The sequence below is a fragment of the Jaculus jaculus genome, chromosome 6, assembly GCF_020740685.1.
Source record: "Jaculus jaculus isolate mJacJac1 chromosome 6, mJacJac1.mat.Y.cur, whole genome shotgun sequence".
Classification (NCBI taxonomy): Eukaryota; Metazoa; Chordata; class Mammalia; order Rodentia; family Dipodidae; genus Jaculus; species Jaculus jaculus.
In genome coordinates this window covers 113545187-113567979 of record NC_059107.1, presented here as the reverse complement: position 1 = coordinate 113567979, position 22793 = coordinate 113545187, and the positions used below count along the sequence as shown (strand labels likewise).

Sequence of the window (22793 nt, the reverse complement as noted above, 5' to 3'; positions counted from 1 at the left end):
ATAGGTGCTAATTAGATAGACTAGAGTTTAAAAGTTATTAAAATTAAGATACTGTTAATTAACAAGTGAATAAAAGAGGGAGCATAGAAAGGAAAAAGATAGAGGAGGCAAGGTGGAAATGAGAGGAAAAGTATACAAGACAAATTTTTGAGCAATAACAGAAGACAGGAAGCATTAAAACAAATATAAACACAAAATTATCATGAAACCAAACCAAATAAACCCAAAATAATTTTTTAAATGATCAATTAAAATTTAAAAAAATAACCACCAGCCTATACTTCTTCCTTGTTAATCTTTGCAGCTTTAGGGATATCATGGGTCCCTCTTATCTCTTATCTCTCTGGGGTCCAAACAGATGAGATGAGACTGGACTGTTGTAGGCTGGGCTGTTTCTCTTCCCTCCTAGGTTGAACTGTTCTGCGAGAGTTGCTCTCCCACTGCTCCCTGCAGTTGAGCTGGACTATCTCAAGCCCCTTGCACTTGGGTTCTGCTGGCCTCTTGCTCCTCCTTGGTCTCCACGTCCTCCGGCTTCTCTCTTCCCTTCTGCTGACTATCACTGTTCATCTAAGGATGATGTCCGCAAATCTTAGGCACATGCTCTGGTAGACTTTCGCCCCTTACCAGAATTTGGGGTTCTCTACTGAAGAACCACTAGGCTTTCCTCTGCTGTAAGATCCACACTCTGCTAAAGTATATCTGTGTTTATGAATCTGAGTCCATGTCACCACCCCAACTCCTAGGTTCACCCTGGTTCTCACTTAGGGGACAGAACTTTGAGGTTCGTCTATACTCAGGGTTTGTGCTGTCCCCAGTCAGGAAGTTGATTGCAAAGCCTCTCTTAGAAGGCCCTCCCTCCATCAAAGCAGCTAGCAAGGTAGGGACCTGCAGTAAGTCCCTTCTCCATGGCAGCTTGCTGGGAAGTACACAACATAGGTCTCTGTGTAAAACTTTAGTTTTGTCAAATGTCAACAAGTGTACTTTCCCTTCCTTCCTTCCTTCCTTCCTTCCTTCCTTCCTTCCTTCCTTCCTTCCTTCCTTCCTTCCTTCCTTCCTTCCTTTCTTTCTTTCTTTCTTTTTGCTTAGTGGATCCATCACCAAAGGAGTGATTTTTCTCACCAGAGTGTGTGGGGAACTCTCCCTCTTCCTTATTGCTTTGCTTAGCATTCTATGAAAGGGTCTGCTCTTTCCTTTACAAGCCAAAAAGTTCAGTGTTTCTGGATTCCCCTGCCCTCTGTCTTCTGTTTACAGTTAGCACCGTGTGTCTTCTCGTGCAGCTGACCTCTTCATGTGGGCACACCTCTGATTATTTCAGGCTATGAAGACCCAGGAAAGCCTGGGGTGTCTCTGATCTACCATCTCCCTACTTCATCTATGAGCATGTTGAATAGAATCCTGCATCAAACATACCATGCACCTCCAGGTCAGAGCTCTGTCCTTTAGGACCAAAGAAGATGAGGTAAACTTGGAGACCTAACAACATAGTTAAAGACGTTTCCCAAAGACAATGCTCTTCTGATATTCAATGCCAGCTTACAGACTTCCCAAGACAAAAAAAAAAAAAAAAAAAAAAAATAGAAACAGCTTGTCTCGCATGTTCCCTACGTACACAGTTGGCGCGGGGGAAATCCCAGAGCAAGGGCAGTGGCTTCCTGGAAGCCTCCCCAGCAGTCCCCGGAGGCCAGCATGGTGCAGCTGTGTTGAATGCAATGCTAGAGCCTGCGGCTGAGCGGCTGCTTGATCTCGTTCACAGCAGTTTCGGGAAGTCTTGACTGTGAACAACCAGCCACCATCATCACACTCTCACGCTCAACATTTCTATGCCCTTAATTTAGGCTGCACCACAAGGGACACCTTTCAGTTCATGGGATGCCAGGCTGTCATCTGGTTCTGCTCGGCAGTGCAGCCTTAGCCTAACATTAGAGGCATCCTGTGGAATGCCAGCTCCCTCCAAGCTGAGGAATTTCCACATGTTGCCCAGGGCCCTGAAGAACGCTTAGCTTGTTTCACTTCTAGAACTTGTTTTTTGTTTTTATTTTGTGTGCACTAATTGTGTGTGAGAGCACAGGTGCCACAGTGTGGCACGTGGAGGTGTGAGGACAACGCAGGGTGGGTGATAATCCTCTCCTTTATCATTGTTTGAGGCAAGGCCTCCCCCGCCCCCTCTTTCTTATGCTTCCAGCGAGCTTCTGGGCTTTCCTGACACTGCCTCTCAGCGGAATCATAGACGCATGCGCCGCTTTTATTTATTTATTTTTTTAGGCTTCATGTGGGTACAGTCTATCAAGCTTGCAAGCAAGTACCATTAACCACTGCACCATATCTCCTCAGCCCCAAACTTCTTAGAGTTTTCACATGTTCACTTTTTCTTTTTGGGGGGTGTTGGTTTTTTAAGGTAGGGTCTCACTCTAGCTCAGGCTGACCTGGAATTCACTATGTAGTCTCAGGGTGGCCTTGAACTCATGGCAATCCTCGTACCTCTGCCTCTTGAGTGCTGGGATTGAAGACATGTGCCACCATGCCCGGCTCACATAGGCACCTTTTCTTTTTTTCAACACACACACACACACACACACACACACACACACACACACACACACACACAGTTGGAATACAGAGATTTTAAGTATCATTATTCATTCTGTCATTTTCAAGTATGCTTTATTTAATTCCCATCATCTCTCCTGTTCCCCCTCTTTCTTTCCTCCAATTCCCTCCTCCCCTGTATCACATGTCATTTTGCTCTTCTCTACCCCCTCTTCTAGCTTGTCTCTTTATATTTACTTTTGGTTATGGTCTATCTTCATAGGATTAATTCATATTTGCCTTCCTATATATATATGACTTGTGAATATTACACAACATTACTCTAGGACTCATGTATCAGAAAGAACATGTAATTTTGGCCTTTCTGAGTTTGAATCATTTAGTTGAATATTACTCTTTCCAAATCCATCCGTTTTCCTGAAATTTTCATTTTTCCATATTGCTGATAGAATTCCATTGTGTACATGTACCACATTTTCATTATCCAATCATATGTTAATGGACATTTTAGCTGCTTCAAATTATTAGCTATTTATAAGTACAGCAGCAATAAACATGGATATACAGGTATCTCTGTAGTAGAGTACAGCGTTTTTAAGATATGTTCTCAGGAGTGACATAGCTGGATCATACAGGAGATCTATCTCTAACTTTCTGAGATACCTCCACTAACTTCCATAAAGGCTGGACCAGTTTGTGCTCCCCTAGCAGTGGGTGAGGGGTCCTCTTTGTCTGCATTCTTGCCAGCATGTAGCCTCTGTTTTCTTAATGATGACCCTGCTGGTTGGAGTAAGATAGTATCTCAAAGTCATTTTGCTTTGCATTTCCTTGATGGCTAGGGATGTTGAAGATTTTTTAAAGTGCTCATGGGCCATTTGGGTTTGCTCTTTTGTGAGCTCTCTGTTCATTTCATTCACCCATTTGGTGATTGGTATATATGTATTTTTTTTTTTTTTGATGTTTAGCTTTTTGCAGTTCTTTTTTGTTTTGTTTTGTTTTTGTTTTTGCAAGATAGGGTCTCACTCTAGCCCAGGTTGACCTGGAGTTCACTATGGAGTAGGTGGCCTAGAACTCACAGCAATCCTCCTACCTCTGCCTCCCAAGTGCTGGGAGTAAAGGCATGTGCCACCACGCCCTGCGTTTTTGCAGTTCTTTGTAAACTCTCACATATTCACTTTTGTCTCCAATGAATACACTGCCCAGAATGGTTAAGAGAAACAAAGCAGGGCTGGAGAGATGGCTTAGCGGTTAAGCGCTTGCCTGTGAAGCCTAAGGACCCTGGTTCGAGGCTCGGTTCCCCAGGTCCCACGTTAGCCAGATGCACAAGGGGGCGCACGCGTCTGGAGTTCGTTTGCAGAGGCTGGAAGCCCTGGCGTGCCCATTCTCTCTCTCTCCCTCCATCTGTCTTTCTCTCTGTGTCTGTCGCTCTCAAATAAATGAAAAAAAAAATTGTTTAAAAAAAAAAAAGAGAAACAAAGCAAACTTTGAGCCTGTCATCTTATTGGACTTTTTTCCCCCAGATTTTACTTTTAAATGTTTTGCTATCTTTGTTTCTTTCTTTCTTTCTTTTTTTTTTTTTTTTTTCAGATTTCACTAAAGAATTTGACTGCTACATTCAATTCTCCGCACACTCATGGGTTTCTTTTTGCGCGTTGGCATCACTTTTCTTCAGTCTCTTGTGTTTCCCCATGTCCTTTCCCTTGCTGCTCAGTGCCCACTGTCTGAGCTGCATTTCCTCCTCCAGTCTGCAGTCTCATCAGTGGACACAGCGCCACTGTTGGGGCACATAAAGCTGCTTCTCGCTGTGGCCCATCCCGTGTCCCCAGAGCTTCTGCTGCACGTGTGCTTGCGTCACCTTCTCTGAATCTTGGCTATATGCTGGGTAAAGATTGCCTGTCTCCTTCAGGACTCTGTGCAGACACTTGTGTGCTTACTCTCCACCAACTACTACTTGGTGGCCTTACGTGAGATGGCACACAGTCACGAAGAGCAGCAACCACTGTTCATTTTCCCAGTCTCAGTACTGAGCATCATGATTGGCCGCTACATTTTGCAGTAATGCATGCAGAAGCCACAAGTTCTGGCTGGTATTGAATCTTTAAATAATAAAATGTTGTCCCCAGTCCTATACACATAGTCAAATTAACCAAGGGTCACTGCTTGAATGATGTCTTGCATTTTCCTCTCCAAATTCATATTGAAACTTAATCCCCCTGGTGGTGGTTAGTAAACTGTTTGGCGAAGTGATTGTCTCTGCCCTTGTGAATGGATTAAGTTATAAAAGAGCTGTAAGGAATCATCTTAACCCTTTTGTGCCCTTGTAACCCTGTGACTATGTGAAGGCAGTGTTCAAAACACCTTTGCAATAGAACCCAAGGCTTTCAATGGATAGTGAACCTGTCAGTGCCTTAAAAATTTTGGATTTTCTAGCCTACAGAATTATAAGAAATAACTTTTCATTGCATGTAAATGATCCAACCTATGATATTTTGTTATAAGTACACAAATGATCTAAAATTTATCCTTCTAGAAAATCTGGAAAAATGGCTCTTTTATAATAAGCTGGAAAAGCTGAGTCAGAGAGAGGCTAGGAAGAAGTTCACCCATCCATTAGCACTGTAGTGACGTACGTTACCACCATCTTGCTCATCCCTGCAATAAAGATGAACGGGACAGAAAAAACTTTCTAGGAGGATACATTTCATAAATATGGACAGAACAAGCATACTAATATGAAATGTACATTAATAAATTAGTCACATATAATAAACATTTTGTGCAATTAAAAAATAACTTCTATCTGATTAGCATTGTACAGATCACAAAACATTCGACACATATTATTTTTTAAAAAAAAATCCCTTGACCTGGGTAAAATGTATGAACATTACTGATGGACAAACTACAACATTTCTAGGCTAAAGCCCTAGGCTGGTGGAGTCAAGATGAATCTCCAGCTTTTAACCATAGACCACAATTTTCTTTAATCCATCAGGCTGCTTTGAGCAGGAAATATAAAGAGGAATTTCACATGCAGAGTCTGGGTTAGGATGATATTTTATGTATATGTAGATGGCTTCCTAAGAGAGAATTTGGAGGTTATGGGCTAGTTTGTTATTTTAAGACAATATAGTTTCTTCAAACCAAGAAATGAAATTTGAAGATTTGGGGTAAATGAAGTTCTGTGTAAGCTTGTTGGTAGCAAGCAGGGCTGTGCAGGGCACTCTTCAATGGTTGCATTCCCCTGAGGCTTCCAGTTGAGACTGGGTAAGGCATTGTGTGTAAACAAGGATATATTTGAGCTAGTATGATCTGAACTGCAGACTATGAGCGTCTCTCTAAGACTCAAACGTTCACTATCTAGGACTAATATTTGGCAATGTACATGAGAGCTTTCTAGTCTTGACTTCCATCTGAATGGGTAGTCACGGCAACTTTGGCATGAGTGGCAGCTTGGTAAGCACTGTGAGAGCATTCTTTGGAATCCTATCTGCAGAGAAGGACATTCCTTGGCTGGTTTAGAAAACCCAGTGCAGAGTTCTGTGCTGGGAAAGGAATGCAGTCTGGAGGAAGGGCCAATGATTAACAGATTGGGTCTCCTGTTTGCTAAAAATAGAACAAGGAAAAGAGGGAAAAGAAAGTTTAAGACATAATTCTGTCACAGTCTCAAAAATGCTTTCAATGGAGGAAGGACTCCTTGGAAAGAGAAGGGCTCTCAGTGGAATGGGGGTAGGGGAGGGGGAACAAAAGAGGGTAGTGAGAAAGGAATACAATAAAATACAGTGCGTTCATGTATTAAAGTTTGCAACAAATATGTTTTTTAAAAGGCTTTCAGGGGAAGTAGGATGAGTGAGAAAGTGGGGAAGTGGCAGAAGCAGGGAGTGGAAACTAAGACTGAATGGTGGAGGAGAAGGGACCAGGAGCAAGCTGGCTTGGAGTTAGAATCTCCAGCCGATCAGCCTGCCCCACAGAGCCACTGAAACCTTCCAAGCTTCTTCTGTACTCTTATCTCCATTGGTTAAAAAGTAATAATGACTCTGGGGGCTGGTGGTCAGGCAGTCCATTTCCACGTTATAGATGAAGACTCTTGAGTTCAGACAGGTGAAATATTCTACGCAGGGCCGGAGTGGAGGAGTGGTGTCCTGGTGTTTAGGCCTCACTGTGGTTTGTACTAGGAGACTGCCTCTCCATAGAGGGGCTGGGCCTTCACCTGAACCTCCTGACCCAGGTAGACTGACTCAGTAAGGGCCATGATTGGAGAGACCTCTCAACTGTTTTTCAAAGGCAATGCACAGGAAAGGTAATGGCCAGCAGGGCGGGGCCAGTGCCCACCAGGGACCCTAAGAAGAAGAGGCTGCAGAGGTCCACGAGAAATGTGACAAGCAACTCGCTGGAAGGGTTGCTGGTAAGCAAGGAAGAAGAGAGGAAAAGAAAAGCTCGGGCAGTTGCTAAGCACAGAAGGAAGGCAAGGGCCTGTGGAAAACAGCTCTGAGATGTGCTATGTGTGACCCCAATGTTACGTGGCCACTACCCACTGATCGTATCAAATAATCCCGACCTCAGGGGATTCATAATTTCATAATTTCAGTAAAATGCCCAGTGGCTCCAGCCGTCATCATTTATGAACAACATAAATATGTCCCAGCCAGGTGCGTCAGACCAGGAGCACCCAGACACCCGACTGCACGGTGGCCAGCCCTGAGCTCACCTCCTGGATACGCTGCTTCACCCGCCTGTCAGAGGGATGCATGATGGTCCCCATTACTTTCATGTTGCCACAGACAACCAGGGCTTCGTCGGGTGCATCTGTGTTGATTCCTACTCGACCATGACAGACGACAGATTCTGGAACTTGTCCTCGCTGCCACAATGCATCACTGTCATTTTCAAACTGCCCAGGGTTGGAGGCCTAGAGAAACACAATGCATTATGATTAAAGTTACAGTAGCAAGAAGAAGCGATCATGAGTTCTCAAAGCAAAAGCAAGCAGAATGTTATCTGAGTCTTCCCCATGGGATCCCTACAGTGGGTAGAACTGTCTGATATATGTAAATAACTCTGGGGCCCAGGAGGCCAGGGAGGCCCCCAACAGTGGGAGCTTTGTATGCCATGGTGGAGAATATTCTATCTCTGTTGCAATTCTGTGGGATTGAAAATGTGTTCTGTTATCTCAGGTGGATGGTGTTTTTTTAAAAGTGGAAAACAAAACTTAAAATGACTGTTTTCAGAGATAATGATTATAATAATTTAAAATCAAAACATTATATCAGAAAAACATACAAGTTTTTAAAGCTCAGATAAATAAAAATACCTGGCATTTAAGTAGCCCTTTATAAGGATTTGTACTTATGATTTCACAAGCAATTGACAAGCAAATAGTAATAGAAATATATTTAATATACCTTAACTACTCCCTAAACGCAATACTGAAGGAAGAATAATAACAGCTACACTTTTGAGTGCTAATCCGCACTGCAATTCTATGATATAGGCACAATTACCTCCTCTTACTGATAGCAACACTCTGAAAGCATAAATTGCCTAAGAATGTAGCTCATCAGCCCTAAAACTGGAACTGTGTCTCCTCTGATTGTTAAGTAATGATGCTAACTTTACTATTTAGTATTATTGTCTAGAAGCAACCTTGAAGGCCTTAAAGCATCCCAAATGAAACGACTGGGCTCATCAAAGGTATAGACCTTTTACTCAGAGTCCTTTGCCAAAGAATTTTCCATTGTTCTCTGTCTTCGCTGTTTCCTTGTAGCTGCTGAATGTATGTCCAAAAGCAAATCTCTCAAAGTTCTCATAGAACAATGAATTTGCTTTATAAAATGATGATATATTCTCATAAGTGTGATGTGTATGTGTGTAGCAGGTTGTCACAAATCCAGACAGTTGGGATCCTGACCATCTCAACAGGCAGCACCATACTACAGTGATGTCACTGTTTGCCTTCCTGTGGTCCACGGGATGTGCAAGCTCAGCATGTGAACATGCAAGGTTACCTCTGGAGTCATCACAATGGTTTGCTCAAGGACAGAGGCTAGGAACCTAGAAAGAGGTGTGGGAAGATGGGGTGCTAGAAGCTTTCTTAGTATTTAATGTCATGTCATGTGCACATGTTACACACTTTTAAATGACTACAACAGTCAAGTTTTGCTCTTGGTTTGGTTTCAGTTGAAGAATGTTCAGGAATCTTCAACTTCCTATCCCATTATCTCCTGCCTGAAGCCTCGGCTGCATGGAAGACAAATCCACTGACACTTCACAGAGGAAGAATATATGGTCCCAGCCCTGAGCATTGTTCAGTGTAAATTCACTTGAACACGAGGTTTCTTCAAGATCCCTGAAACCCTCTTGTGTGTGAATGGTAAAATGGCTGTGAGTCAAGTTCCTTTATGGTGAGCAATGAGCCAAGTCCAAAGGTATGGCATAGAAATGTGGATGCATTGAGTTCTCTGCTGAGCATAGTGGTGAGCCTCTTCAAAGAAACAAAATAGAACAGTGCTGGACTTTTTTGTTGTTGTTAATGAGACTTAGGATAATCACTATCATGATGGTAGTGATAGCGAAACAGTAGATGCAAGTCGATTTGATTTTTTTGGAACAACTGCACATTTTCACTTGGCTTTCATGAGGAAAAAGCTCTACTTCCTAAAATACATTCCAATCATTTTGAAAAGGGACACTGATCTACAAGGGACCCTGAGGAAAGGCCCTCATCCTAAAAGGGAAATATGACTACAAGATCTATGAACTTGCTTCCCTTCTCTGGACTCTATAATCTTCACGTGCCAAAGCAAACTGTCGTGTACCAACTCTCTCCAGAATTATAAGTTTGTATTCACATGAGGTTCAGTAGTGGTTGATCGATATCAAACACCAAAATGAACTCATTAAAATTTATAAAATGCCATCTCACAGTCTTATATGTTTAGAATAAGCCTGAATATTATAGTCCAGTTAATGATATCAACTGGTTATATGACCTTTCATCCACCATGAATCTTTCTATCCAACCATCCATCCTCCTGTGAGAAATAAGGACAAACATGCCATCGTTACCATCTCACAGGGGCAGCGAGGGGTTAAGTGAAATCATGTGTGCGTGAACCATAAGCAGAATTGAGAATAGTCACAAATTCATCCTCAGCATGTGCTATTGGACACAGCAATCAGTGCTTAACCTATGGTCACTTACTCCCATTAGCAACACCCCTGCAGAGTTACACAATTCTTGGGGATGCCATTCAGGAAGAATGCAATGTAAAGGGCGCCCCCTGCAGGTGTCTGGGGTAGAAAACAGCATCTGAAGTAAATTGAGACCTACTCAAGCCTGGAATGAAAAAAAAAAACAAAAAACCCAGAATTTATTTGTTTTGTCATTGCTTGTGAGTCTAAAACACAGCCAAAGAACTATTAACATAAGAGGTTGACCTGAGGAAGGGCACACTTAGGAAATCAATTTTTATACCTTCTGAGAGAGTCATAAAATAGGCCTAGAGATGCTCTCTACCCATGTTATGAAGTGGGCTTGGCAAGCCAGGTGTGGTGCCACATATCTTTAATCCCAGCACTAGAGAGGCAGAGGTAGGAGGATTGCTGTGAGTTTGAGGCCAGCCTGAGACCACATAGTGAATTTCAGGTCAGCCTGTGCTAGAGTAAGACCCTACCTCGAAAATAAAAGCAAAGAAAAAAAGAAGTGTAGTTTGCAAATAAGTGCCTCAGTGGTGGACAGGAGCTTCTTAGAAATGCATATTCTCTGGCATCCTTGACCTATTCCATGAGAACTCTAGGGATGGACTCAGGTGTCTATGTTTGCAGGTCCTGTTACAGGCCTTGAACTTGAGATCCTTCTGCCTCAGATTCCTAAGTGCTAAGATTTCAAGTATGGGTCACCACACCAGTCCGGAGAAATATATATATACATATATATATATTTTTTGAGGTAGGGTCTCACTCTCTCCCAGGCTGACGTGATATTCACTAGGTCATCTCAGGTTAGCCTCGAAATCACAATGATCCTCCTACCTCTGCCTCCTGAGTGCTAGGATCAAAGGCATGTGCCACCATGCCCGGCTAGGAGAAAAGCTGTTTTATTTTGTTGTTGTTGTTGTTGTTGTTGTTTTAAGGCAAGCCCAACAGACTGGCCCTTTTTTAGAGAATTGGCATGCCAGGCCCTCTAGCCACTATAATCAAATACCAGACGTGTGCACCACCTAGTGTGCTTGTGCAACCTTGCACACTTGCCTCACCTTGTGCGTCTGGCTTATGTGAGACTTGGAGAGTCACACATGAGTCCTTAGGCTTGGCAGGAAAGTGCCTTAACCACTAAGCCATCTCTCCAGCCCAAGAAATACTCTTTTTTGCATGTGTGTAGTAGTAGTGTGTGTGGTGTGTATGCACATGTGTGTACAGATGCTGGTGAAGGCCAGAGGAGAGTCTCCACCTTCGCCATTCATCTTCATGGATCCTTGAAACCAAATTTCTCACTGATTCCAGAACCTGCCCTTTCACAAGCTCCAGTGATTCCCCCATATCTGCTCCAAACAGGACTGCATTTACAGACTCACATGGCCACTCTCAGCTGTTTATATGGGTGGCGTGAATCAACTCAGGCAGTCTTGGGGCCCCCAAGGCCCCTTAGGCCCTAATCCTTGCACAGGAAATGCTGTTTCCCACTGAGCCATCTTTCCAGCCTGGAGAAGTATGTTTTTAGTCCACATTCTCCTTGCCACGAGTCAACCCTTTTCTAGCTCTGTTGCATCTGTACACTAAGATAGACATCATTCCACAGTGACTTTTGTAGGTAGACAAAGGGTGTGTTTGTGTGTGTGTGTGTGTGTGTGCGTGCGTGCGTGCATGCACATGCACATGCACATGTGTGTTGGGAGAGGGAAAGGAGGTTTGTGTCTGGAAATAGGCAGGAGCCCATGAAAATAAACTGGTACTTACTACTGCTTATCCTTATCCTCTGCTATCCTTACAAATGCCATTGCCTTCTCTACCCCTAATGTTGGCTTCCTACCTCAGCGTGGTTTGCAGAGAAGGAACAGAGAACTTTTTGGAAATGTGGACATTTCTTATCTCCTGGGAAAGAAATTTAAATAATTTACTTATGTTCGAAGGAAGGAAATACTGGAGTGTCTGGGAAAGGCCGACAAAAATAATTGTCCCTCCTGCTTCAACACAGCACTCTACACCAAGTCTAACAAAGTGTTTCATAAGGAAAGCAGAGCTGAAGGATAGTCTAGTCACTAACAGCCTGAATGAGCTCTGCTGGAGAAGGCTCCCAAGCTCAGCCACTGGAGAAGCAAATCTGTTCTTTGCACTAAACCTTCATTTCCATTAAATTGGTCCATTTACACCACAGGAATATAATATATTTCTAAAGCTGTAATGACTGACAAACACAGATGGACAATTACTGCTTCTGCACACCATTCCCTCTCCAAGGAGGATCCTGACAATCTTGGTATCCTGGACAACTCCTTGGGGCCAGAATCTCATCAAAGCACAGCCCTCATATGACCACTTGTGCCAGAGAGTAAACTGTTCATCTCTACCATTAGACTAAGTGCTTCACAACCGCAAGATGAATCCAGACCAGGTAGCTTCCAGCTCTTCACTTAATGTGATCAAGCTTTGTAATTTACTGAATTTTCCTTCCTGATCGTTGTTCTGCCACTCCAACTAGCAGAACCAAGCAATGGCCTTAGCTTCAGTTGGCTCTTGGGTAGAATGTAAGCTTACTGGCCCTCTTCTCAATCCACATGGATACACCACATACCTGGATGGTCCATTCTAGAGTGTCAGGGCCAGGAAGCATACTACAAACATTTCTAAAATGTCATTTTAATATGTCCAGTATTTTTTCCTCTGGTTGGAAAAATTTAACCATTTAAATAAACCAGGAAGTTTGCATTTATTTTCACTTCTCTGGTTTGGAGGACTAGGACAAAAAAGTATAATTGGGTGTATGAAGATTGTTGTTAGTATTATCATTATCCTTCTCATTCTTTTCGAGTAAGCTTTGTGGTGCCCAGTACACTTCTCCTGCAGGATATGCTCAAAAATAACAGCCAAGGGCTGGAAAGATGGCTTAGTGGTTAAGGCACTTGCCTGCAAAGCCAAAGGACCCAGGTTCAATTCCCAGGACCCATGTAAGCCAGAGGCACAAGGGGTGCATGCATCTGGAGTTTGTCTGCAGTGGCCAGAGGACCTCATGTGCCCATTCTCACTCTCTCTCCTTCTCTCTCTCCCTATTTATCTCTCTCAAATAAATAAATAAAAATAAAATATAAAAATAGCTAAGATAAAGCTACCAACTCTGAGATATAATTGTATCTTTAAAATAAAAATTGAGTAAACAATGTGACTCCCAATCTCTGCTAAGTACAATTTAATATGTTCCATATTTAGACTAACTGTGAATTACAGAAACTTTAGGTTGCCTCAAGTCATCATATAATCTAATGATCTTTGTGCTTTGGATATTGGGAGGTTCCAGTTAACAGAATTTTCACTTAACAAAATGCTAGTGAGCCGAGCTCCTTCCTGTCCACGCTGCTGTGTGGACATGCACAGCGCTACAGACACTGCCCACAACTAACGGAGAAACCTGCTCCAGGAGGCACATTATTCAAAGTATGCAGGTGACTAGCAGACTGCCTCATTCACGAAGGAGTCACACAGCCCTGAGCAGCCCTGTCCTGAGCATTAGGCTATATGCTGACTTGCAAAAGAGTGACACTGTCTATCTCCATTCCTTCTAAAGAGAAACCAGAAACAATGACCAAACCCAGGTTTCCAGACTTCAGATTGGATTGGTCAGCACAGCAAAGCAATCCCCGAACACACCAAGTGGCAAGTCCAGGATGGCCCTGACCTGTGACAGAGACGTAGCCAATAATAGCCCTGCCTGTCTTTGCCTCGGGTTATGTTCACAGCCTGTGGCTGCACGGTGAATGGTGGTCCTTTTCCAGGAAGAAGTGAGTATGCAAGTATTTTACATCATTACTTCACCTCCAATAAAGCCTTAGACATTTGGAGGGGATAGCTTTTGGAGAAGTAACTGAAGGACTTCCACTCTTAGGCGGCGTGTTATTCTTAATTGACTGAGACAATTAGGGAAGGTCCTTTGTTGCAGAGCTGCTCCAGGCAGGCAAGGAGAGACACCATTTCCTCCAGTGGGCAGATGTGTCCCCAGGGCTTCAGCGTGGCAGCTGTGAACATGGCCCGCGGTGAACGGTTTTACCAGTGGAGTCTGTCCAACCCCCTGTGTCACTTTCAAAGACCTGTGACAAGGCAGGCGTCCCAGGGCTGCTGGGCCTGTGGTTACCTGTGACCTCACACCTGTGGCATTCGCAGCAGCAGCCAGCCTGGACCCACACAGCTGCGGCCGCCCACAGTTTTATGTCCTCCTGGCTGCCAAGATGCTTGTCCACAGCTGTGACCCTCCAGCAAATGTGCTAAGCCTAGTTGAGGCTGTAGCCCAGATGCCCTGGGGCTACCGCGTACTTCCGGGCATGGAAAACCTTCCTGGCATTTTCCCCACTGCAGGCTCAGGGTCAGAGAGAGCCAGGTTGTAACTCCATTATTTTCAAGCTGTGTGACTATGGATAAATTAGCTTCCTGAGCCTTGGTTCTGCTGCATGAGAACATAATGAAAATGCACAGCAGTGTAAAATGGTGTCATGTACCCATGTCTAGCTCAGTGCTTCGAACCCAGAGGAGGAGGAGTCAGGAGTTCTCAACCTCGGTGCCTTGGACATTAGGGAGGAAGAACTCTGAGGGGAAGGAGGTTCCTGTGCATCGAGAGGTACTGAGATCTGGCCCTGCTCCCTACACAGGACTAGGGTTCCAGTTGTGACAACCAAAAATGTTTCCACATATTGCCAAATGATCCCTTATGGACAAAACTGCATTGGGCTGGGCATGGTGGCACACGCCTTTAATCCCAGCACTCGGGAGGCAGAGGTAGGAGGATTGCCGTGAGTTCGAGGCCACCCTGAGACTCCATAGTGAATTCCAGGTCAACCTGGGCTAGAGCAAGACCCCACCTCGAAAAACAAAAACAAAAAAACAAAAATTGCCTTGATTGATTGAGAACCACTGTGTAAAACCAAAAATGATCATTCCTGCTGTTTCATTATTACCATCATCATCAGTGAAGAAATATCAAGTATGTCACTGAAAATTCAAAGCCTTTCAACAGGAAAGAGAAGCATGTAGAATAAAAAAAAAAACAAAAAACTGAGCTTACCCTTACAATGATCCTTTCAGAGATGTGGGCAGCCAACAGATAGAACTGGTCTTGGTTAGCAGCATACAGTCCAACCACCAACATGAAGTATCTAATTCAGAAACAGCAGACGGATGCCAGCACATCAGGGGACAGAGAAGCCACTTGTGCACAAATACCGGCTGACAGGTCATAGGTCGTCATCTCCCCTAGATGAGTTTGCTCACTTGAGGACTGCCCTTGCCCTCCTACTTTCCCTGGCACCCCAGTGAAATGGGAGAGCAGTCGGCTGGCTTGCTCTTGTCCCAGGTGGGTCTTCTTCCTGGTTCAGGATATGTCTAGAAGCTGTTTTTGCAGGCCAAAGGAAAGCATAAGCTTGAGGACCTAAAATCAGATTCCCCAGACTTCAAATTAAAACCAGAGGTTATGATGGGCTTTTGTAATTGCAGAACACCTAAAGCAAAATGGGGGAAGGAAAACAGAGAATTTCTTGAAGCTTATGGAATAGCTGGCCTGCTGGACACAGCAGCAAACAATTAGAGACACTCCCTCAAAAGAAGTTGAAGGGGGCCAGGCATGGTGGCACACACCTTTAATGCCAGCACTCAGGAGGCAGAGGTAGGTGGATTGCCCTGAGTTTGAGGCCACACTGAGACTACATAGTGATTTCCCAGTCAGCCTGTACTAGAGCAAGACCCTACCTCAATCAATCAATCAATCAATAAATGAATAAATAAAAAGATAGAAGATGAGGACCAATGCACAAAAGTTGTCCTCTGATCTCCACACATGTGTTGTGATGTGTGCCCACACTCACATACATGAACATAAACACACATACACCAAACAATAAAATAAATAGCTAGCAGTTCGCAAATTTCAGTGTGCATGAAAATCACCTGGAGAGTTTGTTAAAATACAATTGCTAAGCTCAACTTGGCAAAGTTTTGATCCAAGCAGTCTTTGGTGAGTCTTGAGAACTTTTATTTCTGAAAGGGCTCAGGTATTGCTGTCTCTGCTAGTCCTGGGACCACACTTTGGGATTCACAGATCTAAATTATGGTACCAAATTTCTTTCCTTTGTCTTTCTTCCTTTTTTGTTTTTGTTTTGTGTTTGACAGAGTCTCAGTATGTAGTCCAGGCTGTCCTCGGACTCAAGATCCTTTTGCCTCTATCTCCCAAGTGTTGGAATTACAGGTATGTGCCACCATTCCTAGTTTTTCTTTTTCTTTTTTAATTAAAAAGGTTATGGCAGTTTCTGGACCAGCACACAGTTTTGAGAAGTACAGTTGGTACTCAAGCAAAGATGGTAATGAGGCACAAACAGCTACACTGAAAATCAGGAAGCAACCAGGCAGAGCAAGAAGATGGGCATTACTGAGAGTAAGAATGGGGAAAGAAAGGTGTGTGTGTGTGTGTGTGTGTGTGTACATTAAAACACTGAGTCCGAGTAAGGAGAAAATCTGATTAAGGAAGACCATTTTGATGGCTGGTTAGGCCAAGAGGAGCAGAGGGGCTTGGAGGCCACTTCTTGGTCAGGTAATGTGCCTGGCCACCCTGTGTTCACAGTGACACCAGTACCTCTGGTCAGGATTGGGCTTCCCCTTTTTTCTCATATTGTTTGCTGTGGTTTCGCTGAAGTGTAATCTTCCCAGCGTTACCCTGGTAACCTGGTCAGCCAGAAGGTCAATTCTAAAAAGAAAAGAAAAGAAAAAAAAAAAAACAGCAGAAATATCAACAGGCTGGAAGTAAACAGAGTCTCTGATGATCATGTTAATCCATTCTTAGACTCTCAAGTATGTCTGGTCCTTCATTCTCACCACACTGGTTATCAGTCAACAATCCACATCCCTGCAGGCAGGAGTAGTCACTAGGGCAGGGCACAGAATGGCCCTTTGTTAGCAAAAGCTCCACCCTGAGCTTCTGACTCATAGAGGGCCTCCACAGGTGGTCTGTCTCCACAGTGGGGCTAAAAGATGGCTTTCACCTGTGCCCCACTGTTGGTCTCGTCCCCCCTCCTCACAGGCACCGCCTCTAGGTCCTTCATAAATGCCTTGGCTTCTCTTTCATGCATATGATCAAAGGAAAATGAAGGACAAGGCAGGTACACCAGGCAGGTCAAGTGCTGGGTTTGCTCTAGTGCCTGGTCTGCATGGCAGGTTATATGAGCTGCTCAAAGTGGAGGGCCATGTTGCCAGCCCAAACGGGATGACTGTGGGCCAGCCCGAGCTGTCTCACGTCCATCTCCCAGGAACAGACCTTACCCCAGGCCATTCTAGAGGGAGGGCTCTAACTTTGAAATTCAATCGTGCTTTGGTACTACCACAGTTACAAGCTTTCTCTTGGGACCCATTCTGTCATCTGTCAATGTAGCCTTAAAAATAAGAAAAAGATGAATTGTATGCATAGCATGCATTTGAAACTTTGAAGTTAATTCAGTCAGCACTATACTAACCTAATTGAAAAAGCAACAGACCTAGCTATAGTCTGTCTGAAAGTACCAACTTGTTAGCATAATTGTTAGTAATAAAAAATTATACAATTGGGCTGGAGAGATGGCTTAGCGGTTAAGCGCTTGCCTGTGAAGCCTAAGGACCCCTGTTCGAGGCTCGGTTCCCCAGGTCCCACGTCAGCCAGATGCACAACGGGGCGCACGCATCTGGAGTTTGTTTGCAGAGGCTGGAAGCCCTGGCGCGCCCATTCTCTCTCCCTCTACCTGTCTTTCTGTCTGTGTCTGTCGCTCTCAAATAAATAAATAAATAAATTTTTTAAAAAATTATACAATTATTTTTAAATGGACATTTTCATAAGGAATTTTTGCAACGACTTCAATGCATTTTTACAATTTTATTATCATTATTATTTGGTTTTTCAAGGCAGGGTCTCACTGTAGCCTAGGCTCACCTGGAATTCACTATGTAGTTTCAGGGTTGCCTCGAACTCACGGTGATCCTGTCTGCCTCCTGAGCTCTGGGATTAAATGTGTGCGCCACCACGGCCAGCCACAACTTTATTTGCATTCATAATATTAATATCCTATTATCAGTTTAAACTCTACAGTGTGTTCACTTTATATTTTTTATTTGAGATAGAGGTAGTATGGGCACACCAGGGCCTCTTGCCCCTATTAATGAACTCCAGACACTTGCACCGATTTTTGTGTCTGTTTTACATGTGTGCTGGGGAATTGAACCCCAGGCCAGCAGACTTTGCAAATGAACAGCTTTACTGCTGAACCATCTCTCCAGCTCAGGTTTTACTCTAAATAAACAAAATTAATTAGATGATAGACCTTCTTCCCAAAATATTCACCATAATATGCAGAAAAAAAAATCTTACTTAACAGGATTAAAAAATTTTTTGCTTCTGTCTGCTTGGGACTGTTCAATAGCAATTATTTGATTGGTGGCTTCTACCTGCATAGAACAACAAAAGTAAATTTGTTACTTAATAAGTTAGTTAATTTATTAATAATAATATTCATTAGTAGAGAATGTTCAAGTACTTAAAAGTATTTCCAAGGCACCATGCTAAGACTGTGAGTGGGAAGTATGAATTCCTGAAAAGTCATACAAGACAATGGACTCTGACCACAAGCAGATAAGAAATGAGAGCGATGCCTGTAGAATTAAGCAATGAAAACACAAGACAACAGAGTTATTCAAGTAAACAACGAGTACAGAATATGCTACATGATGAGAACACCAGCAGCAAAAACCATGAACAGGCAACTCAAAGGATGTGTATATTCATTCATTCTATCAGCACTTAGCGCTTACTATGCTCCGGGCAGTACTGTAAGGATTACAGGAAAGAAATAATCAAAATTGTGGGTGGACACGAGCAATGCATTATGTATGAAAGTATTAGCACAGTGAATTCCACCACATATAAAATTAATACTTGGGGCTGGAGAGATGGCTTAGCGGTTAAACGCTTGCCTGTGAAGCCTAAGGACCCCGGTTCGAGGCTCCATTCCCCAGGACCCACGTTGGCCAGATGCACAAGGGGACGCACACGTCTAGAGTTCGTTTGCAGCGGCTGGAGGCCCTGGCGTGCCCATCCTCCCTCCCTCCCTCTCTGTCTCTGTCTCTCTCTCTCTCTGCCTTTCTCTCTCCATCTGTCACTCTCAAATAAAATAAATAAACAAAAATTTAAAAAAAAAAAAAAAAAAGAAAAAAAAAATAAAATTAATACTTGTTAATGTAGTTATAAACATGTATACAATATAAATATATATTTATGTATACATATATATTTGTATATAATACAAATATAAATGTACATGTAATAATTGTTCATGTATAATATTGTTATAATTTTAAAAAGTGAATAAAATTAACAAGTCACTGGGCTTGGGAGCATAGGAGGATCACAAGTTCACAGCCTGCTTGGGCTACAAAGGGAGTACAAGGACAACAGGAGCAACTAACTGAGGCCCTACATCAAAACGAAGACAAAAGACTGGGATGTAGCTCAGCTGTACAGTGCTTGTTCCCTCTCTCTCTTAGCAAAATCCTGGCTATGGTGCTTATACTGAAGAAACAAGCAAATAAGTAAACCGTAGGAACTGATGTTTATCCTGCTTGTGCTACATACATCTGCTAGTCCACGAGTAATGGCCGAGGCTTGTGAGACCCACCTGCGATACGCAGCACGTGGGGACTCACGGTGGAACAATCTTTCTGGAAAGCAAATGAGCAGCCAACATCAAATTCTCCTTTTGGCATTTGTCCTCATGCATACATGGATATACACAGACGTTCACTAGTCTAACGACTGTAAAAACTAGAGATGGGGCTGCCCAGCTAGCTTAGTCAGTAGAGCATGAGACTAAAAAGATTAGAAATGGAATTTCCCATGATACAGTAATGCACATGTATCCATACAATGGAAAACTATATCTTTGTAAAAAATATTTTATGGGATACTTAATAATTTCACCTGTTTTCATAATCTAATATTAGCAATATAAAATAAATCTTAACAATAGTAAAATTAGTTTAACAAATGGTAGATCCCAACTAGAAATGAATTTTAATCAGTTTCTTTAAATTTTTCACATTGAAATCACATTACTTCCATCGTCAGAAAAATGTATCTTCTCGCTGTTCTTTGATTACTTCTTATTTGTATTTATTTATTTTTTGTTGTGCTTTACTTTGTTTTGTTTTAAGAGCTAAATTGGGAGCAAATGCAGTTGATGTGGCAAGAAACTCATTTTAGAAAACTCCACATCTAAGCTGACGTTAGCCAGTTGAATGAAATATGAATATAATGAACACTCCTTTCCAGAGGAGCTATATATAAGATGATAATTTAATAAATATTTTTTATTACATCTTGAAAATAGCCTGCTCAACGGTGACTGGCATGTGAGTAATGCATCTTGGAAGTGGCCTGCTGAGCTCTTCCAGTTGATGTCTGAAGGGAAGACATGGGTTGTCATAACAAAGCCTGGCCAACCTGCAGATTTGCTGCCCAGATACATAACTGCTTTATCTTCATGTCATGCAAGCTTGAGATTGGGATCATGCAGCAATGGACACTTGAAACCCTTGATAAATGTTGGTTGAATTAAATTAAACTAAATAAGGCATTTACCTTAATTCCAAAAGCCTTCAAGTAAAACGTTTCTATTGGCTTTAGACCCATTTGGGTTTTAACAAATTTTGGACTTCCCCAAACTTGGATGTGGATGGTTATCTGAAAATGGTTCTTCTTTTGGCAGACAAAAGCTTCATCTACTGGTGAGAAATTAAATCCTTTGTCTGTGACAACTCGATAGCCCACATCAGGTCTATAAAAAGAGGAATCAACAAACCAATTTCACAACACTTTTGTACATATTTATTGATAATATCAATCATATGAACATTTAAAGAAAGGTATCATGGAAAGTGCCTTTTACTATAATTAATCAACTGATTTCCTGAGTTTCCACTGAAAAAAATAAAAATTCTATTTGAAAGCATAGCTGACCTTTTATCTTCCTACAAAGGACAGTTCTGCCCAGTGCAAGCCCAGCTTCCTTGCACTGCCTTTCTGCTTTGTGCTTTCTGAATTCTTAACTTGACTCCACGATACAATGGAAAGACATAAGCTAGAAATTGAGAAGTCAGCACTTTGCTCAAAGTAAGGATGGACTTTTTCTTCCTTTAAAAGAACCCTCTAAATTTCATCAACAGCACCTTAGTTGAGGCCACTTAGATGAACAAATCTTCAGTTTATTGGCTGTTCTATGACATAGCAGACTGTCCAGAACTTCCAGTAACAATTTTAAACCAAACCACCCAGAGCCAGATACGGCATCACCTGGCTGCAAACCCCGCTTCCCTAGAGGACAGTCTTTTGATCTTTCCTATCTAGTAGCGACACTGGAAATCTACCTTGGAAACTTCTTCTGCAGGAAGGAATTGGTGGCAGTGGGTTACTAATCAGACATGCTTTACTTAGTATTTCTAATAGCCATGCTTTGTGTACAATCTGTTTAAGAGAAAAACTTTTAAAATGTCAATAAATGAGACACATTAGATGCGTAAAATGTAAAAGTTGGGAAATTCTTCAGTGAGATTTTCTTGTACATATTGTAGATGGAGAGCATGATTTTTAACTTATCAAGAGTCCCAAGAAGGGTTTTTGTTGTTCTGTTCAGGAGCGAAGCCCTCCGCAGAAGGCTGAGCAGAGGGGCAGTACGCACTGCTTTGCCATGACCTTTCTGCCTCCTGAGAGCCTGAGCGTGAGCAGAGACAGTACAGAGCTTGAAATTTTACTCTCATTCCAGAAACAAAGAAAGACTAGGGGATCTCTTGGAAAGCGAATGTTTTTTGCAAGTTAAGCCCCTCCCCAGTGGATCATTGATTATCTTCAAGGAACTGATCAGTCAAAGGCTTGGCAATCACAGTGCCCACCAGCAGCAATAGGAAAATCCATTGAATGAAGAATTTTATAAAGACTACATATCTTATGTTCTCTGGGAACTTTATATTAACTTGGGTTTCCACGATTTACCTTTTAGTGCTCATCTAAAGCACAGCTTCTCAAACTATAAGTCATATTCCCATACCCACACAGACCACATGTGGGGTTACAAAAAACAGGAATAGTAAAAAGTGTAGGGACCAAACAATGACCAAAAATCAATTTAAAATAAAGCATGTATGAATCTCAGGTGTTTCTGGCTACTCTCTCCTGTACACTGCAGCCTTGGTTCTTTGCTTTATGGTTTACTTTTGTTTTATATTTCTAGATAGGGTCTCACTCTAGCCCAGGCTGACCTGCAGCTTACTCTATAGTCCTAGGCTGGTCTCAAACTCACAGTATCCTCCTACCTCTGCTTCCTGGAGTGCTGGGAGTAAAGGTATGTGCCACCACGCCCTGCTCAGCCTTGGTTTTGAACATTCAATGTGTCCACTTTTCAATGTGTAAGCCATCCCACCATGCATGGCCAATGAAAGCTACCTGAAACACTTCAGCTCACAAATAAGACTACTGCATGTTATGAATTGTGGTGCCTTTATTGTACAAAGCTTCTGCTCTTATAGGAAAACAGGAAATAAAGACTTTCAATATTTCTCTACCATCGCCAGGATGCGTCAAATTACTATATATTTGGATTGTATTGTATTAGAAAGTTTGAGGGTTTTTTTTAAATTATTTATTTATTTATTTATTTATTTGAGAGCGACAGACACAGAGAGAAAGACAGATAGAGGGAGAGAGAGAGAATGGGCGTGCCAGGGCCTCCAGCCTCTGCAAACGAACTCCAGACGCGTGCGCCCCCTTGTGCATCTGGCTAACGTGGGACCTGGGGAACCGAGCCTCGAACCGGGGTCCTAAGGCTTCACAGGCAAGCGCTTAACCGCTAAGCCATCTCTAGAAAGTTTGAGTTTTAAAAATACTATTTAACTTGCCAACTTAACTTTCATTAAAAAATAGTTAAATGAATTTACTTGGGATTAAGGAAGAATGTCCAACCATTTCTGACATGACTCTACATATA

General features: G+C 42.6%; 1 protein-coding gene across 1 annotated transcript in view; it reads right to left on the bottom strand.

Annotated features, from left to right (window-relative positions):
* Myrfl (myelin regulatory factor like) overlaps positions 1–22793 on the bottom strand; it is a 108503-nt gene that overhangs the window by 48566 nt on the left and 37144 nt on the right. The window contains exons 8-12 of the mRNA XM_045152239.1: positions 20396–20591; positions 18131–18207; positions 16373–16483; positions 14813–14903; positions 7256–7456 (exon numbers count right to left, since the gene is read on the bottom strand). Coding sequence (XP_045008174.1) covers positions 7256–7456; positions 14813–14903; positions 16373–16483; positions 18131–18207; positions 20396–20591 — 676 coding nt within the window. The remainder of the gene's footprint in view (positions 1–7255; positions 7457–14812; positions 14904–16372; positions 16484–18130; positions 18208–20395; positions 20592–22793) is intronic.